Source organism: Melitaea cinxia, chromosome 4 (genome assembly GCF_905220565.1).
Source record: "Melitaea cinxia chromosome 4, ilMelCinx1.1, whole genome shotgun sequence".
Lineage (NCBI taxonomy): Eukaryota > Metazoa > Arthropoda > Insecta > Lepidoptera > Nymphalidae > Melitaea > Melitaea cinxia.
In genome coordinates, this window is record NC_059397.1 from 4762815 (window position 1) to 4781644 (window position 18830).

An 18830-nucleotide genomic window follows, 5' to 3' on the forward strand; every position below is an offset into this window, starting at 1 on the left:
ACCGATTTTTATGAGATTTTGTGTGCATATTGGATAGGTCTGAGAATCGGCCAACATCTATTTTTTTATACCACTAATTTATAAGGGGGGGGGGATTAAGGGGGTTAATAACATCTATAATATAAAAATGAGTCGCTGAATGTGTTGCTAAGCGCAAAACTCGAGAACGGTTGGACCGATTTCGCTAATTCTTTTTTTTTAAATATTCCTTGAAGTACGAGGATGGTTCTTACGGAGAGAAAAATTAAAAAAAAAAAAATTAAATTTCCTGAAAAAGTCTAAAAACAACACTTTTCTATACTCCCATAAAAAAGATTTGTGATAATACTTAAAAGTCACTGTTAGGCGATACGAAATTCGCCGGGTCAGCTAGTATATGATAAAACTACGTTCGTATATTAAATTATTAATACGTGAAGCAAAAACTGTTACGCAAGTTGTGCGGACTGAGGAGTATGAAATTTCGTTCACTTATAGTTTATACAGAGAAAAAGTATAAATGAATGGTAATATTTTCTTGAAATTATTCATAAAAAATATACGAAATCAATAAAAAATAAAATTGCTTGGTTACGGTAGTAAGAATATAGCCTCTCTTTCTGTGGGTGTCGTAACAGGGCGACTAAGGGATAACACAGTTCCACTATCACCCTGGAACTTAAAAAGCTCACCAATGGCGGGATAACCATCCAACTACTGACTCTGAAATACACAGGTCGAAGACGAGCCGCAGAGTCTTCGGTGCGCCAAAGCCAGCGCTGGGGTCACCAACCCGCCTGCCCAGCGTGGTGAATATGGGCGAAACACATGAGTTCACACAATTTTTGGCACGAACTTGTGGAGGCTTATTTCTAGCAGTGGACTGTATTAGGCTGAAGTGATGATGAGGAATAAAAAAAAAAAATTACACACACTACCTGTATTTGACACACACGCGCATATCTACTCTTTTGTTTATTATTATAGAAGTATAAATTTTTGCCAACAGAACCTTAATAATATTCAAACTTCTAATTTAAATGAACTATGGTCGAATTTCGAGCAGTGCGCGACCAGCGGTACAATGATCAGTACGGGTGAGGCGTGCCGCTACCTGTAGACGTGCGCGGAGGCGGAGGGCGTGTGGTAGTGCGCGGCGTAGGGGCGGGTGTGGTAGTGGGCACGCCAGCCTGCACAGTGCGCGGTTACTACGGCTACTCGGGGGACTGTACCTGTAGACGTGCGCGGAGGCGGAGGGCGTGTGGTAGTGCGCGGCGTAGGGGCGGGTGTGGTAGTGGGCACGCCAGCCTGCACAGTGCGCGGTTACTACGGCTACTCGGGGGACTGTACCTGTAGACGTGCGCGGAGGCGGAGGGCGTGTGGTAGTGCGCGGCGTAGGGGCGGGTGTGGTAGTGGGCACGCCAGCCTGCACAGTGCGCGGTTACTACGGCTACTCGGGGGACTGTACCTGTAGACGTGCGCGGAGGCGGAGGGCGTGTGGTAGTGCGCGGCGTAGGGGCGGGTGTGGTAGTGGGCACGCCAGCCTGCACAGTGCGCGGTTACTACGGCTACTCGGGGGACTGTACCTGTAGACGTGCGCGGAGGCGGAGGGCGTGTGGTAGTGCGCGGCGTAGGGGCGGGTGTGGTAGTGGGCACGCCAGCCTGCACAGTGCGCGGTTACTACGGCTACTCGGGGGACTGTACCTGTAGACGTGCGCGGAGGCGGAGGGCGTGTGGTAGTGCGCGGCGTAGGGGCGGGTGTGGTAGTGGGCACGCCAGCCTGCACAGTGCGCGGTTACTACGGCTACTCGGGGGACTGTACCTGTAGACGTGCGCGGAGGCGGAGGGCGTGTGGTAGTGCGCGGCGTAGGGGCGGGTGTGGTAGTGGGCACGCCAGCCTGCACAGTGCGCGGTTACTACGGCTACTCGGGGGACTGTACCTGTAGACGTGCGCGGAGGCGGAGGGCGTGTGGTAGTGCGCGGCGTAGGGGCGGGTGTGGTAGTGGGCACGCCAGCCTGCACAGCGCGCGGTTACTACGGCTACTCGGGGGACTGTACCTGTAGACGTGCGCGGAGGCGGAGGGCGTGTGGTAGTGCGCGGCGTAGGGGCGGGTGTGGTAGTGGGCACGCCAGCCTGCACAGTGCGCGGTTACTACGGCTACTCGGGGGACTGTACCTGTAGACGTGCGCGGAGGCGGAGGGCGTGTGGTAGTGCGCGGCGTAGGGGCGGGTGTGGTAGTGGGCACGCCAGCCTGCACAGTGCGCGGTTACTACGGCTACTCGGGGGACTGTACCTGTAGACGTGCGCGGAGGCGGAGGGCGTGTGGTAGTGCGCGGCGTAGGGGCGGGTGTGGTAGTGGGCACGCCAGCCTGCACAGTGCGCGGTTACTACGGCTACTCGGGGGACTGTACCTGTAGACGTGCGCGGAGGCGGAGGGCGTGTGGTAGTGCGCGGCGTAGGGGCGGGTGTGGTAGTGGGCACGCCAGCCTGCACAGTGCGCGGTTACTACGGCTACTCGGGGGACTGTACCTGTAGACGTGCGCGGAGGCGGAGGGCGTGTGGTAGTGCGCGGCGTAGGGGCGGGTGTGGTAGTGGGCACGCCAGCCTGCACAGCGCGCGGTTACTACGGCTACTCGGGGGACTGTACCTGTAGACGTGCGCGGAGGCGGAGGGCGTGTGGTAGTGCGCGGCGGAGGGGCGGGTGTGGTAGTGGGCACGCCAGCCTGCACAGTGCGCGGTTACTACGGCTACTCGGGGGACTGTACCTGTAGACGTGCGCGGAGGCGGAGGGCGTGTGGTAGTGCGCGGCGTAGGGGCGGGTGTGGTAGTGGGCACGCCAGCCTGCACAGCGCGCGGTTACTACGGCTACTCGGGGGACTGTACCTGTAGACGTGCGCGGAGGCGGAGGGCGTGTGGTAGTGCGCGGCGTAGGGGCGGGTGTGGTAGTGGGCACGCCAGCCTGCACAGCGCGCGGTTACTACGGCTACTCGGGGGACTGTACCTGTAGACGTGCGCGGAGGCGGAGGGCGTGTGGTAGTGCGCGGCGTAGGGGCGCGCGCGGCGGCGCCGCGCCAGCACGGCGCGGCGCAGCGCGCCCGGCCGCGCGGAGTTGCGCGCCGCGTGCCACGCCAGCCTGCACAGGCGCGCCGTTACTACTGCCCCCGGGGGGAATCGTGTGAAGTACTCACTTCACATGATACAAATGAAACATATCTTTTCAAGTGAGCTAGTCTCTTATCAGCTCACTTGCGTTTCAAATATATCTCCAGCTCACTAGGCTTATGATTCATTTTCGAGAGACTGACGTAATGAGCGGGAGTAAACGAGACTGAGCTAGTGAGCCACTCGATCGGACGATGGCGTTTATCACGCGAAAGAGAGAGATAGTTAGCTATGGCTCTGTATCTTTTCGATTCCTATTTCACTTCATCGTCTTGCTTTGAACAAGCGAAAAAGTATTTTTTTACGACAACATAAGGTTGTATTTTGGTTGCATTATAAAATTATTTCACTGAGCTAAATGAGCTGAAGAGCTAAATGAGTGATATATATCCTAAGATCAAAATGATATATATCTCTCTTTTCTTTTCAGTGATATAAACTTTGCATGGCTACATTTTTATATTGCACGGCTCCGAAGGAGATTGTGCTTTCGGAATGAGCTATTTTTTTTTATTATGTCAGGAAACTATTATATAAGAAGCCTATGGAATATGAAAACTGATAAAATCTTAGATTTTTTAAACTAAATATTTTTACATTCCCATCATAATAATATAAAATTAGAGCCATCTGTGATTATGTGCAAGAACCAAATTAAGTAATCGAGCTGCGCTACTATTTCGCATATTTGAACTAATATGACAAATTGCGAAAACTATTACTTATATCACTTTACCTCGGCGCGAGCGCAGTGACAGCGGTCAAAACGACCACGAGCCAGTAGACGGGATCGACGAAGGCGTGGTGCATCACGTAGTACGTGGACGGCAGCTTGAAGCACGTCACGCACACCGTCTGGTACACCAGAGTCAACGCGAAGAACGAGCCCAGCGACCCCGTCAGCGCCAGCAGGTGGATCACCGTCTGCGAGACAAAAGTACGTGAAGTATGGTAGGGGACAGCAGGAAATATCCTGCTCAATATATGGAACAGTCCGACTGGGGAAGTACCTCGACCTTATACAAGATTACAACTAAATAATATTGCTCTCAGCAGTATTATGTTCCTGTTGGAGAGTAAAGCGACCCCGAGAGTAAGAGTTCCCGAGAGGATTGGGGGTTGAGTCAGCAACGCGCTTGCGATGCTTTTGATGTTGCAGGCGTCTGTCTATAAGCTACGGTAATCTCTTACCCTCAGGTGAGCCGTACGTTTGTTTGCCGACATAATTGGTTAAAAAAATATCCCGTAACCTGTTCACGGACTTCCTCAGCACGGAAAACACATTCATATTATGCGCTAGTGTCTATGTGTGAGCGTGCGGTGTGATGACAAACTGTATACGCAAAGACAACAACAAACTGACAAGTGCGGAAACACAACGCGGGTGAAACAGAGAGTGTCTCGTTTTAGGGTCTAGTAATCTATGAAAAAACATTAAAACTTATTCTTGAGAAGACATAATAATGTGTATTTTAGATAAATATGATTTTTTTACTATTGATTAATCACACAAAAAGATTCTACAATTCAGCCTGTAACATACCACTGTTGGGCAAAGGCTTCTTTCTCCATGTAGGAGAAGGATTGGAGCTAAATCCACCGCCGTTCCACTGGGGGTTGGCGGGTACATTCCCTACTATAAGTAACGAACGCTGTCAGGTGTATATAATAACAACCGGAATCGACAGCTTAACGTGCTAACCGAGGCACGGTAGGGAGTCTCTTAGGTACTCATCCTGAGCGGGTATCGAACCCGCAAACCACCGGTGTTTTATGCGACAATATTCTACTATTAGTTTTACGTCCAAGGAAGGTCCGTCGTTCCTGGGCTGGTTGAACTAGTCAGCCCTCTTTTCACGCATAACGGACAACCTTTGCGTCTAAATGTGGAAAACCGAGCCCACAACAACAATACGTCCAAGGAATAAGAATGTAAACCTAAACTCAAAATAATTTTTTCGCCAAGCCTCACATTCTTTCACAAACTATTTTATCTCAACGTAAATAAAACAATAATTTGTAACTATTTAAAGTGAATAATCGTGCGTAGTTATTTTTTGTCAGTGAAATCTAAACTTTTGTTTCTAAAACGATTTTAACGTCATTTCAAAACAAATCATTGCTATGGGTGATGTGACACACTTTTCCACACAAACAAACTTACAAGTTTTTTGTGAAATAGCTGCATGAAACATTCGTTTATACCAATAAATAAAAATATAATATATTTGTTCAGAATACCTGATCCAACTTCAAAATTAAAGGAACAAAACCAAGCTAAACATTTTTATGTCGTTTTTGAAGTCGGATTTTTATTTGTGCAACGAGCAAACCTTAAACAAAAATGATGGGATATAATTGACCGATTAGTCGCTACGTATTTAAAAGTTAATTTTTTTTTCATACTATTGAATATAATGGAATATGGAGGATCCCTCCACTCACAATTCTTCGCTCTAGGTATCGACGTTCATATGCGTAATTAGAATCAATATAAAAAATTACTTTATTTACAAAGGCTCCAATAGCACTTTTGAATCATTATTTTAAAAATTTATATTTAACTCAGTCAATTAATTACAATAAAAGTAAAGCCACCACCGATTTGGAACGTAGATTTTGCAAAGAAAAATAGGCAAGAAACTCCGCAATTACTTTTTAAAAAAATGTAAAGGACACGACTGAAGTAAAACTTCTTTAGCTCCATCTAACTTATATCTCCGTCTCAACTTCCGCTCGCCGCGCCCGATCACACTTCGTAACTCCCCGAGTCGAGCGTGCGTAAAGAAGTTGAACTCCACAGAACAAGCGACGTAAACGCGACTCACCCAGCTCCTAGTCTCGATGGCGACGTAGAGCAGCATGATGACGAGGCAGCAGGTCATGTTGGCGAGGCCGAAGAGCCACAGGTCGACGTCCGAGTCCCAGTAGGCGGCGGCCGCGGTGAAGAAGACCACGACGGAGACGTAGACGGACTCGGCCAGCACCAGCCAGTAGGAGTGCGCGCGGTAGGCGCGGCCGCGGCGGCTGGCGCCGTACAGGCCCGGCCGCTCCAGCAGCAGCGCCGCGGGCGCCGCGCGGTCGTACGCGCCTGCGGGCACGTCTCGTCACTACGTCACTCGTCACACGTTCGTGCGTCGGGGGCTCGATGTTTCGATGTTTCGAAAAGCCATCGATATATTCCATGTATCGATGTTTTTTCGATTGATCGATGATAACCATTTATTTAAAAAACCTCACGGTTGACCACTAAAATTTTATTGAAGATCACAGCAAAATAATACTGTTTTCAAGCAGTATTGTGTTCCTGTCGGTGAGTAAGGTGACCAGAGCTCCTGGGGGATTGGGGATTGGGTCGGCAACGCGCTTGCGATGCTTCTGGTGTTGCAGGTGTCTATAAGCTATGGTAATCGCTTACCATCAGGTGAGCCGTACACTTATTTGCCGACCTAGTGACATAAAAAAAAAAATACTAAAATCTTTCTTTCTATTTGTTTGTTTTAAAATAGTTAAATTTAATTTTTAACCGAATTAAAAAAAAGGAGGAGGTTCCTGGGGGAGTATTCAAAAAAGGAGGATTGACTATTAGGTAACCCTAATAGACAGTCAGTCAGTCAGTTCAGCCCACTGCAGTAATATTAGATCAAACAGTATATTATTCTTATTTACTTATTACAATAATAATTTGATATTTCATACCAGTATAGTCTCTGACTAAGCAGTGTGATAAATGACTTAAGTCTGCTCTTCTCGAATCAAACGAATGGAAAATAAAAACAACATAGCAATACCGATGACAATAGGCGGGAAGGCGGTGAAGGCGAGGTTGTAAGCCATGAGGTGCAGCTGGTCGATCATCACCGACGACGAGAACCCGCAGTACAGCTGGTACCAGAACACTATGAACACGAACGTCTGGAACATTTTATTTCATATATAGCTTATGATAAAGATCTATATGCCTAGTGTTGCCAGGCTTTTCGATAAATAAAAAAACTAAACGGTGTCTGGTTTTTATTAGGCTCTTAATTTTGACGAGTCACCTTGCACTCTCGAAGTGCAATTCGCGAGCGAACGGCATACTGACGACACAATACAAAGAGGTTTGACGACCTAGCACTTTTATGTAAACCTCCTACATAGGGAAAGACTCCTTTGCTCAGCGGTGGGATTTTATTTTATTTTATTTTGATTTATTTGGAAAACAGACAGTGTACAGAGACTTAGTTTAAAGCTAATTACATAAAAAATAAAATAAAAATACACCATTTAAAAGTTTTCACATACGGTTGCTACATAAAAAAACTAGAGCTTGTACAGTAAGCAGTGACTAATATAAAACCATTGCACAGCGTTCAATTAAACATATTTACAAGTTATACAGAATTACGTTAATCCAGTTCTTTGTCAACACAAAACCTAACTTTAAAGCTATTACACAAAAAATTCACACGTTTATACATATAGTACTTTGCTAAATAAAACCAAAGCTTAAACTGCAGGTAATGATAAATATAATAATAAAATGCTTAATACACACTTTAAGAAATCGCATCAAACCAGTGCCTTGTCATAGTGCTTTTCAGAACATCGACTGATGTATTGAATAAATCAAAATCAAGTTCTGGAATGTCATTCAAAGTATTAATTTCTTTAGAGGTTCTAATTAAGAAAGCATTTTTTCGGTAGTTAGTGCTACAAAATGGAGTATACAAGAAAGATGGAATTCTTGTGGACCTTGTAGGGACTTTCAGATATATTTTCGATAAAAGTAGGGGAGAATCTATTTTGTTTTGAGCAATTTTTAGTAAGGTAACAATATCAGCTATACGACGTCTTTCAAAAAGAGGGAGAAGATGGAATCTCCTAGCTCTAGATTCATAACTAGAATCGTATGTTTTGCATTTAGATTGTATGCGTCTAATAAATCTTTTTTGGATTGACTCTAGCCTATTAATATAAATAAGGTATTGCGGATTCCAAACCTGAGAACAATACTCCAGGGAGCTACGAACATAGGAGCAGTAGAGAATTTTTAAGGTTTTAATATTCCTGAATTCCGAACTCATTCTACAGATAAATCCCAACGATCTATTAGCCTTATTGATAATATAGTCCAAATGCTTGTTGTATGTAAGCTTTGAATCATGAATGACACCGAGATCACGAACTTCTGACACCTTTACTAGTACTTGTGCTTTCAATTTATAAGGGAACTGTATTGCTTTAGAAGAGCGGCTGAAAGTCATGGAAGAGCATTTAGATACGTTGAGGTCTAACTTATTATTATGGCAATACTCCGCGAGTCTGTCCAGGTCTTCCTGCAGCAAGTTACAGTCAGTCAAATCTTTTATAGTTCTAAATACCTTCATGTCGTCTGCATACAAAAGAAATTGTGAATGTTGAAAACATGAGCTTATATCATTTATAAAAATGTTAAAGAGAAGGGGTCCCAGCAACGATCCCTGGGGAACACCTGATGGTACATGACACCATGCAGAAGAGAAACCATTAAGAACCACAGCCTGAGATCTATTTTCGATATAAGAAGAAAACCACCTGAAGAGACTGCCATGGATTCCCGCCAAGTAGAGCTTTTCGAGAAGCAAAGAGTGGTCTATACGGTCGAAAGCTCTGCTGTAATCGGTAAATATGTATATTAGTTTCAAGTAACTCAACGTCATGTAGATGCAAGTGGATTTCTAGTGATTTATGGTGCGCATCTTCAGGCACTAATGGTCACAGGTAATGAGTCACAGGCAGAGACCAAGCAATCAGTATTAGACAGTACTAGATCCAAAAGCCTACCATAGATATTATGACAATGGTTGTATTGAGTTAAATTACATTCAGCCAAGGTATCAAGAAAATAGATTTGTGCTTCACCTGCTGCGTTCGAGAACTGAGGGGAATCGTAAGCTTCGTAGGACCACGCAATATTACTCAAATTGAAATCTCCCATTATTACAAATACATCATTTGGACATGAATTTATGATCAATGATAAGTTTTCAGTGAAGTTTTGAAGTTGTACATTAAATGAATTACCAAGGTTAGCACTACAGAGATAGACGGTACAGAAGTGGATTTTTCGCAGTTTACGACTATCTTTACTGCATGACAAGGTGACCCACAAGTCTTCCGCCGTAGAAGACCACTCAGGACGTTCTACTACCATAAATTTCTTATTCACGGCAAAAAGGACACCTCCGCCTAACTTTTCTTGTGTGATAAAATAGTTCCTATCCCTGCGCCAAACTACGTACCGATCATCGAAGATCTCATTATTACCGATGCCGTCGAGAAGCCACGTTTCCGTTAACGAAACGATGTCGTAGGAATTTAATAGCAGATTTCTTTTAAACCCGTGAGTTTTTGTTCGCAGTCCCCGAGTGTTTTGATGATAGATATTAATACTATAACTACCCATTATGTTGTAGTTTTTCTATTATTAAGTAAATCGAAATATAAGAAATAAATAGGTCGATAAAAAACAATAAATGATGGACAAAAGCGTTTACAAATAAAGAATGTGAGAACCATATAAAATAAAATAAAATTAGGGTAGACAAAAATAATATGATTATCGATGTAAATAAAACATAACAAACTACATCATTAGGCTTAAATAAAACAGCGGTATATAGAATTTCAATACAATACTTTTCTATCAAGTAGTTTAAACGAATGCTGTAAGAAATAAATATTGGGTGGTCGAAATAGTTTATTCTACTGTATTTTAAATTGTAAAACTTTGATATAAGAATAGCATAGTTTAAAAATAAATTAACAAATAGACCTGAGTATGATTTAAAATTTTTCAGTAACAAATTTTTAAAGAAACATAGCAATTGAATGAATTTATATATAACAAATATGGATGCTACAAACTGAATCAATGAAACATTTATACTAACACTATAAAGAGGAATAAAGTTTTAAAATTTTATAGACGTGATTTTAATAGTTACAAGTACTGATAAGGTAAATTAAACATAAGACTAAGCAATATAGAAACGGGACAGTATAAACATACTCAGAAGTAAAATCACACGGGTCATTAAGTATTATAAAGTTTGAGTAGTGAACATAAAAAAAAAATGTAATAACAATGAAACTATTTCAATAGATTTAATTAGATAAACAAATGCATCATCAAATAAGTTTATCGGTACTTACGGCATTTTTAAGGAAAAAGTACAAAATCATCCGAGCGAGGCGATCGTAACACCAATGTCCGTGCACCAACAGGAGCCTTTCGATGAACTTAAAGCGAGAAAGCGCGAAGTCTGACGCCATTACTGCTTGACGACCTTCCTGTCCCGATAGCCCTAAGAAAATAATATTTTTTAGTAAATAAATATATGCACATGTTGTAGGCCAAAATTTCTTTACCTACGTATTTATTTTTATACTTAGTTTTGATTTTGAAGTGTCTGTGTAGTTGTTGACCCTCACGGCGTTCACAGTACATGTAGTAACAATTGAGAGCACTCTTGAGGGCTAAGAACGGATGTTTATCCTAAAGGTTTCTACTAGCGAGATCACTTGGCTTGAGCGTCACCGTGTAGGTTACTTATATAGAAAAACAACATTAATATGTGTAGTTACATTTTATGTTTTATGCATATAATAATTATAGAAAATAATTTATTTCTGTTTATTAAACAAACAGTTTTAAAAGTTACGGCAAGTATCTATCGTTTGAAACTTAAATAATTTAGTATTCTTACCGACTCCAACATCGGCCGTTTGAATCATCGATACATCGTTTGCTCCGTCGCCTATAGCCAAAGTCGTGACTCCTAATTCTTCCTTTACTGCCTGAAATAATAAAAAAAGGAAATTATTTCAAATGAATCATTAATTCATAACCTTGTCAAAATTAATTAACGTATACGGATCAGTTTTACTGATAGAGGAACTTTTACAGAGCACTATTGTCTATACATAAAAATCAAGGAGGAAGAAATGTAAGTATCGAAAGATCGAAGAGCCATAAGTGAGTATAATGACAATTTAAATGGAGGCAAATTTTAAAGTTATAATTTCCTCCTGTTTATGTACTTAATTTTATTTTAATGCAAAAAATATCAAAAGTTAAATGAGATAGAGTTGGGAAATGAGAGGTATAGAAAGGGACACGGGAAGAGGAATGAGGACAGGAAAGAGGGATGTGAAAAAGAAAGAGAATGAGAACGTGTAAAAGGGTGAAATGGTAGATAGAATAGAGATATGATTGATGTGGGGCACAGCAGGAGCAACCCGACTGTAGAAGTACCTCATCCTTAGAGAAGATTATGGCAAAGTAGCACCGCCTTCAAGTAGTGTTGTGTTCCTGTGTTGAGTAAGGTAGCCAGAGCTCCGGGGGAGGGTGGAAGATAAGGTCAACAACTCGCTTGTAATACTCCTGGCGATACAGGCGTCCACAGACTACGGTACCCGCTTACCATCAGGCGCGAACGTATGCTCGTTTGTGACCTTTATAGCATAAAAAAGACGAGATATAATGGTCGTGAATATAGATAGAGACCACCGCTCTTATGTAGTGGTTCGAGTAGTCGCTTAAAACACAAATACTTTGCGGATTTGATTTCCACTCGGGTTGGATATTTGTATTTTTATAAATATATCTTTCCGGTTTGGATGTCTGTCCTTGTGGGTCTGCACCGTGCCTCGGAGAGCACGTTCAACCGTCGGTTCCGGTCGTTATCATAAATACCCGATAGCGATCGTTACTCATAGTGGGGAACATAGCCGCCGGCCCGCAGTGCAGCAGCGTGGTTAAGCGAATTTCACTCATTATAATAAAACAATGATGATAGTGTTTGAAAGAGATGAGGCAATGACAGACTGCGTGATTGGAGACGAACAAATTGAACAGGTGAATGAGTTTGTGTATCTGGGTTCAAAGTTTACAAGAGATGAAAAGCGTGAAAGTGATATTGAAAGAAGAGTGAATGCAGGAAACAGGGTGAATGGAGCTTTGCACTCCTTTATGAGCAGTCGGAAGGTGTCTAACAAGGCTCATGAGAGCGTTAAGAAGTATGATAGGAGTTAAACTGAGTGACAGGATAAGAAATAGTGAGATAAGGAAACGGTGTGGTCTGAAAGAAGATGTAGTGACAAAAATTGAGAAAACTATGCTGCTTCTCCTACTAGCAGCGGGTCACGGGCTGCCCGCGCCCGACAGACCTTGACGATGTAAGCCTTCTGCAGCGGCGTGGCGCGGCAGCACAGCACGGCGGAGCAGCGGCGCGCCAGCGACAGGAAGGGCGCCACGAGGCCGGAGCGCCGGTCCAGGATGTACGTGAGCGTGCGCCCGTCCACCACCAGCGCGCCGCCGCCCGCCGCCGCGCCCTGCAGGTAGCCCTGGATCGTGGACTCCGCGTGCTCCTGCGGGACGCCCATTTTACAAGTCACATCGAAACTGAGCACACAGCGGGAAATCCCCTGCGGCCCAACTGGGGAAGTACCGCGACCTTACTGAAGATCACAGCTAAATAATACTGTTTTCAAGCGGTATTATGTTCCTGTTGGTGAGTAAGGTGACCAGAGCTCCTGGGGGGGGGGGTTAGGGATTGGGTCGGCAACGCGCTTGCGATGCATCTGGTGTTGCAGGCGTTTATAAGCTACGGTAATTGTTTAGCATCAGGTGAGCCGTACGCTTATCAGGTGAGCCGTACGCTTGTTTGCCGAAATAGTGAGATAAAAAATAATAATAATAATACTGTTTTCAAGCAGTGTTGCGTTCCTGTTGGAGAGTAAGGTGATCAGAGATCTAGGGTGGAATTAGGGATAGGTCGGACGCGCGCTTGCGATGCTTCGGTATTGCATAGGTTTATAAGCTACAGTAATCGCTTGCCATCAGGTGCGCCGTACGTTTGTTTGTCGACCTAGTTATATATTTAAAAAAAAACTGAGTGTTTGCTCGCAAACGAAAAAAAAAACCGAGTTCAATAAATAGTTAATTAAATAGGTATTATTAGAGAGAGAGATAAATAAAAAAGTACATGTAAGATCTTGTCGAAATTAATACTTTATCACATTCAAGATCAAAATCGACACATCCAGTAAAAAGTTATATACAGTTAAATTGAGAACCTCCTGCTTTCTTTGAAGTCGGTTAATAAAATACAAAACGGCATTTCAGTGTAGCCTCAAAACCTACTAATTCTTTTGGAGCGATAGTAAGCCAGGGCGTCATAGTAATACTGCGATTGCTATTGGTAGGACCGAGTCGAGGTTATAACGATACAATTGTGCAACATAGCAACATCTATTAGCTATAATAAATAATTGAAAAGTATTAAACTCACTTTATCCCGTGACATCAAATGGAGAAGACGATCACTCTGCGAAAACAGGGCTGCAGAGTAGGCAATATTTATGGCAGTTTCAGGTTTGTCGCCGGTCAGCACCCACACGACAATGCCCGCGTCGAGTAACGCCCGCACAGTCCGCGGCACATCTTCTTGCAGGCGATCTTCTACACCAGTAGCTCCGACAAGGGTCAGAGCGCTTTCTAATCGCGCTAACGAATCTCGAATACGTTTTTCTCTACCTGATAAAGAAACAAAAAAGCACGATAAAATTACGATATGTGTAGATTAACTGCACCTTGTAACCGTTACGACCATAGTAGCAAAATTAAGCTTTTTAATAGTTATTAAAAAGCTTACTTTTTATCGTCAGAGCATTCGCGATATTTGTTACCAACGGAATCTTGATATTTGTTTCCAAAATAAAAACAATACCTTCTCCAATTTCACAAGCTCTTGCATGTCCAGCCAACCACTCTTCCCAAAGTGCGGGTTGCATGGTACGTTTAGCCATGACTAACGTACGTAGACCCGCACGTGAGTATTCTGACAAGAGCGATCTAGTTCTTTCATAAGCAGCCGCTTCTGCGGATCCAGCTCGCATTGGTGCTAAAGCTCCTAACACGGTATTATCTGCACCCTTCACGTATAAGACGACCTGGAGGCAAAAACAAATTTTTTAACGAATTATTTCACAAAACAATTGCCAATTAGTTATCTACATATTAAAGAGCTAATATACTAAAAGCGTTACCTGCCCCGTGGGTGTTCTTAGAGCAACGGACATGCATTTCCTATTAGAATCGAATTGCTGCACTCGTAGTACTTTAAGGTGTGTAAGTTCCCCGCGTATGCCCAGTTCCACGTCATCGGGCGACCGACCCCGCAGCTCGTAACCATAAGCTAACGCCGCTTCAGCTAAGGCCAACTCATCTGGACTTTCAGCTTCGAAACGTGCTATCTGGAACGTAGCATTAATAATACGTCATAATAATAGAACAGCTATGAATGTTATCGATTTTATGTCACATACATTAAACAAGTGTGAGTATTTTTAGTACCAAGTTAAATCTTGGAAATGACAAACAGTCTGTTGGTTTAAATCTAACGATAAACTATTAACCGTTTTACATTTTGCGGACATTTTAGATAAACAGTGGAAACTAATATACTGCGTACTTCCCACTTCACAGTTAATGGAACATTTAGCGATCCTAAGCTTGATTTATTATGATGACTGATTTATTGGGCAAAGTTTATAACATAAACTGAAGAATTATAAGAAGGCCGTATTTCGTAAATGAATGTTGTAATAAAAATTTCTGTTCTGACGCTATTTTGAAAAAAGGCATTACTAGCTGACCTAAAAAGAATGTGTATGGGTTAAAAATATAGTATAAGGTGATGGACAATACCTGTATTTCAGCCGAAGTGCTTGGTTCACTGACGCTTTCTTCCCGACTGCCGAACGGTAGTTTTGGCAAGCGCAGGCGTAGGGGCGAAGTGGTGGACGGCGGAGGTGACGGCGTGGTGGACCGAGATTCAGTTAATCTAGCGTACCTCCAAACCAATCGGATTGTATTGTAGATCAATTAAAAAGAAAGGTCGAAATCGCAAAGTTGATGTTTTCATTTATACTTTAAAAACTTTGATTACGAATTAAAAATACAAAATGTACGTAGTGGATAAAACAGCAACATTTTTATATCATAAATAAGGCATAGAAGAGTTTAATTTCTAGGAAGTAACTCACTTATCGTTGGATCGTAAAGTGCCGTTCGACCTTGCAGCCTTCTGCGAGCGGAACTGGTCACTGCTAGAACTGGAGAGTTGCATAGCGTCCACGTGCGGCTGGCTGACTACTACTGTGTTGCACACCGCGAGGATTAAGAGAAATTCCCGGACCTGTTGGTTGTATCAGACAAATTTCATATTCGTGGAGTTCAAAAACTACTAGGTATTATAGGACAATGCGGAAAGTTAAAGCAATTTATTGATCTTTAATTTTATTTAAAATTAGTATTATATAAAAGTATGGTTTTCACTTAAAAGTTGAGTGTTCCCATTCACTGAAATATTGTGGAAAACTTTAAATTGGGTAATCAAGAGTTAATCGAGGGAAGCCATACATTTTTTTTAAAATTAAATCAAAGAAAAAAAAATAAAAACAATAAATCTTAATAACCCTACTAACTAAGGCCATAGATTAAGTGGTCCTAGATCTAAAGATCTAGGACCACTTAATCTATCAAATCTAATCTAATCAATTTTTAAATTGATTGACATTTTCTATAGTTTTTATCTAACAATGTCACTTTATATCGTATTCATATTTTATAGTTATGTTAGTCGATTAATTAGTTATAAATTGTCGACATAACTTATTACACATTAGCCCAGGCTATGCCTTTGAATTATGTGTATATAGGTTTCTTCATCAGTTTTTTTTTCAGTCTTATTTATTATTCACATCGTTTTCGAGTTTAAACAAAATGCAAATTGCGGTCCATTAATATTTTTTTTTTACATCAGATTGACGAGTTAATAAATATTTAAATTAGTTTTCCACCACTTTGATCGACCAATATTTATTTACAAGTTATTTGCTCTATCAAGGTTATATTTTGTTTTATTTGATTAGACATGCAAAGTATGAAAACAAATAAATTATTGTTTTGAAATGTTTACGCGAATTTCACTCATTATAACGAAGCAGCTTTTTTGGATTTTATCGCGGTTTATTATGTTTTTAACCGACTTCCAAAAAAGGAGGAGGTTCTCAATTCGACTGCATTTTTTTTTTTTAATGTATGTTACATCAGAACTTTTGACCGGGTAGACCGATTTCGACAAATTTTGTTTTAATCGAAAGGTGGTGTGTGCCAATTGGTCCCATTTAAATTTATTTGAGATCTAACAACTACTTTTCGAGTTATATCTAATAATGCGTTTTTACTTGACGCTTTTTTCGTCGACCTACGTTGTATTATACCGCATAACTTTCTACTGGATGTACCGATTTTGATAATTCTTTTTTTGTTGGAAAGGAGATATCCCTAGTTTGGTACCGTGATAAGGAAACCAGGATCTGATAATGGAATCCCAGAGAAATCGAGGGAAACTCTCGAAAATCCGTAATAACTTTTTACTGGGTGTACCGATTTTGATAATTTTTAATTTAATCGAAAGCTGATGTTTATCATGTGGTCACATATAAATTTTATCGAGATCTTACTTTTTGAGTAATCTTTGATAATGCGTAGTTGCTTGACTATTTTTTCGTCGATCTACGTTGTATTACTTGTCGATGTAATTGAAGTCGGTTTTTTTTTCGTTTGCGAGCAAACACAATTATTTTAGAAGCCCGACGTTTCGTATACTGTACAGCAACTATGGTCACGAGAGGAAACCACGATAAAATACGAAAAATTTGTTTCATTGTTGTTTCATTATAATAATAAAATATTACTACTAACTCAATGATAAGTGCAATATACGAAGTTTTTATTATTGAGATCTCCTCATCTGTTGTCTATTCGTTGCATGGTTTCTGACGTTGTATCTAAACGTGTGTACAAACGGGTCAATAATATTTATTTTATTATATTGAAAGAATACGTTACCTTTTGGGTATGCTGAGCATCGTTGCTATCTAGTAAATGTTGAAGCATTCTTCTGTTCGGCGATACTTTTGTTATTGGAGTAACGATAGGAGGTAAAGAGGACGAGGGCTCCGCGTCAGGCCCGGGCGGGTGATCATAGTCAACTCCCCCTACCGTGCATCGCCTGAACACCATCTTATTTTCTGTCAAGGTCCCCGTTTTATCACTGAACAGGTAGCTGATCTGCCCTAACTCTTCTGTTATATTTAACGCGCGACATTCCGTTCGTGTGTTCGTTTCTGCGTCGTACATCTCAATATCCTGATGGATGTGGTACACTTGTAAAAGTTTCGTCATTTCAATGGTCACGTAGAGGGAAACTGGTATCATGACTTGCAGCACTATAATGTAAGTCCAAAAAATAAGCAAACCTTCGTATGCCGGTTTTTCTGCGTAGGGTATGAAGGGCGTGTATTTAATTAGAAATGGACTGTACTGATCTAACCACACTTTGCATCCGACCGCTCCAGCGCAACAAAGGAAAAGTAGGACGAGCACACACCATATGACGTCTGTGTTCATTTTTCGTTCTAGTTTCGAACATTTATATCTCGGTCCTCCGTTGTTGAGCATAGCTTTGGTTTCATGTCCTGCGTAAACGACGATTCCTTCGACGTAGTCTGTATTCTTAATCGTGCATTCTCGTAAAAGAAGATTCTCTGAATTAAGAGGCACGCGACCGCCATTAGGATGCGCAATCGTTCCAGTAAATCTGTATATTTTAGTAGAGGGTCGTTCTACTTCAACAGAACTTTTGAACTTCATTGGATTAAATTCTAGTTGCTGAAAAAGAAGACAATATTAGGTTAAGTACCGTTTAATACTAGTACTGATAGTATTTCTCAGTAGACACGGCATCGTCACGGATTTTAAAGCGAGTAATCGTAGAGAAAGTCGTATTTCTACAATTTGGTCGCAGTAATGACTATTATGATATCTATCAGTCTATGAACTTGGCTGTTTTATTGTGCCCATCTCATTATGCAAGAACTGCTTAGCATAGATATTGAAGCTACACAGTGAGTTGACAGTTCAGTGGATATCTAGTTAGTGAACTAAATATTTCACAATGGAACAAAAAGCAATTACATTATAACCTTTAAATACCTATTGCTAGAAAAATCAGAATAAAAACGATTAGTTTTTAACCGACTTCAAAAAAGGAGGTTACTCAATTCGACCGTATATCTATTTTTTATGTATGTTCGGGGATAACTCCTTCGTTTATGAATCGATTTTAATAATTCTTTTTTTGTTGGAAAGGAGATATCACTTGTTTGGTACCATGAAAAGGGAACCAGGATCTGATGATGGGATCCCAGAGAAATCGAGGGAAACTCTCGAAAATCCGCATAACTTTTTACTGGGTGTACCGATTTTGATGATTGTTAATTTAATCGAAACTCGATGTTTATCATGTGGTCATATTTAAATTTCATCGAGATCTGATCACAACTTTTGCAGTAGTCTTTGATAATGCGTATTTACGTGACTATTTTTTCGTCTACCTACGTTGTATTACTTGTCGATATAATTGAAGTCGGTTTTTCTTCGTTTGCCTGCAAACACAATTATTATCCTAGATTTTTCAATACTTGCTTATACATAGTAAAATATCTTGTTAATTAGTTAGTAAATGAAAAAGGATGGCGCAACTAACTATTTTTTTGATATCTCTGTGATCTAAGTTATGTATATTCGACG

At 41.6% G+C, this 18830-nt stretch overlaps 1 protein-coding gene across 1 annotated transcript in view; it reads right to left on the bottom strand.

Annotated features, from left to right (window-relative positions):
- The window catches only part of LOC123670019 (phospholipid-transporting ATPase VA), a 100478-nt gene that overhangs the window by 211 nt on the left and 81437 nt on the right, over nucleotides 1-18830 (bottom strand). Inside the window, exons 3-15 of the mRNA XM_045603514.1 lie at nucleotides 17088-17909; nucleotides 15218-15369; nucleotides 14880-15024; nucleotides 14219-14425; nucleotides 13900-14122; nucleotides 13462-13706; nucleotides 12338-12538; nucleotides 10876-10966; nucleotides 10322-10473; nucleotides 6934-7057; nucleotides 5971-6233; nucleotides 3879-4066; nucleotides 2982-3113 (exon numbers count right to left, since the gene is read on the bottom strand). Coding sequence (XP_045459470.1) covers nucleotides 2982-3113; nucleotides 3879-4066; nucleotides 5971-6233; nucleotides 6934-7057; nucleotides 10322-10473; nucleotides 10876-10966; nucleotides 12338-12538; nucleotides 13462-13706; nucleotides 13900-14122; nucleotides 14219-14425; nucleotides 14880-15024; nucleotides 15218-15369; nucleotides 17088-17909 — 2945 coding nt within the window. The remainder of the gene's footprint in view (nucleotides 1-2981; nucleotides 3114-3878; nucleotides 4067-5970; nucleotides 6234-6933; nucleotides 7058-10321; nucleotides 10474-10875; nucleotides 10967-12337; nucleotides 12539-13461; nucleotides 13707-13899; nucleotides 14123-14218; nucleotides 14426-14879; nucleotides 15025-15217; nucleotides 15370-17087; nucleotides 17910-18830) is intronic.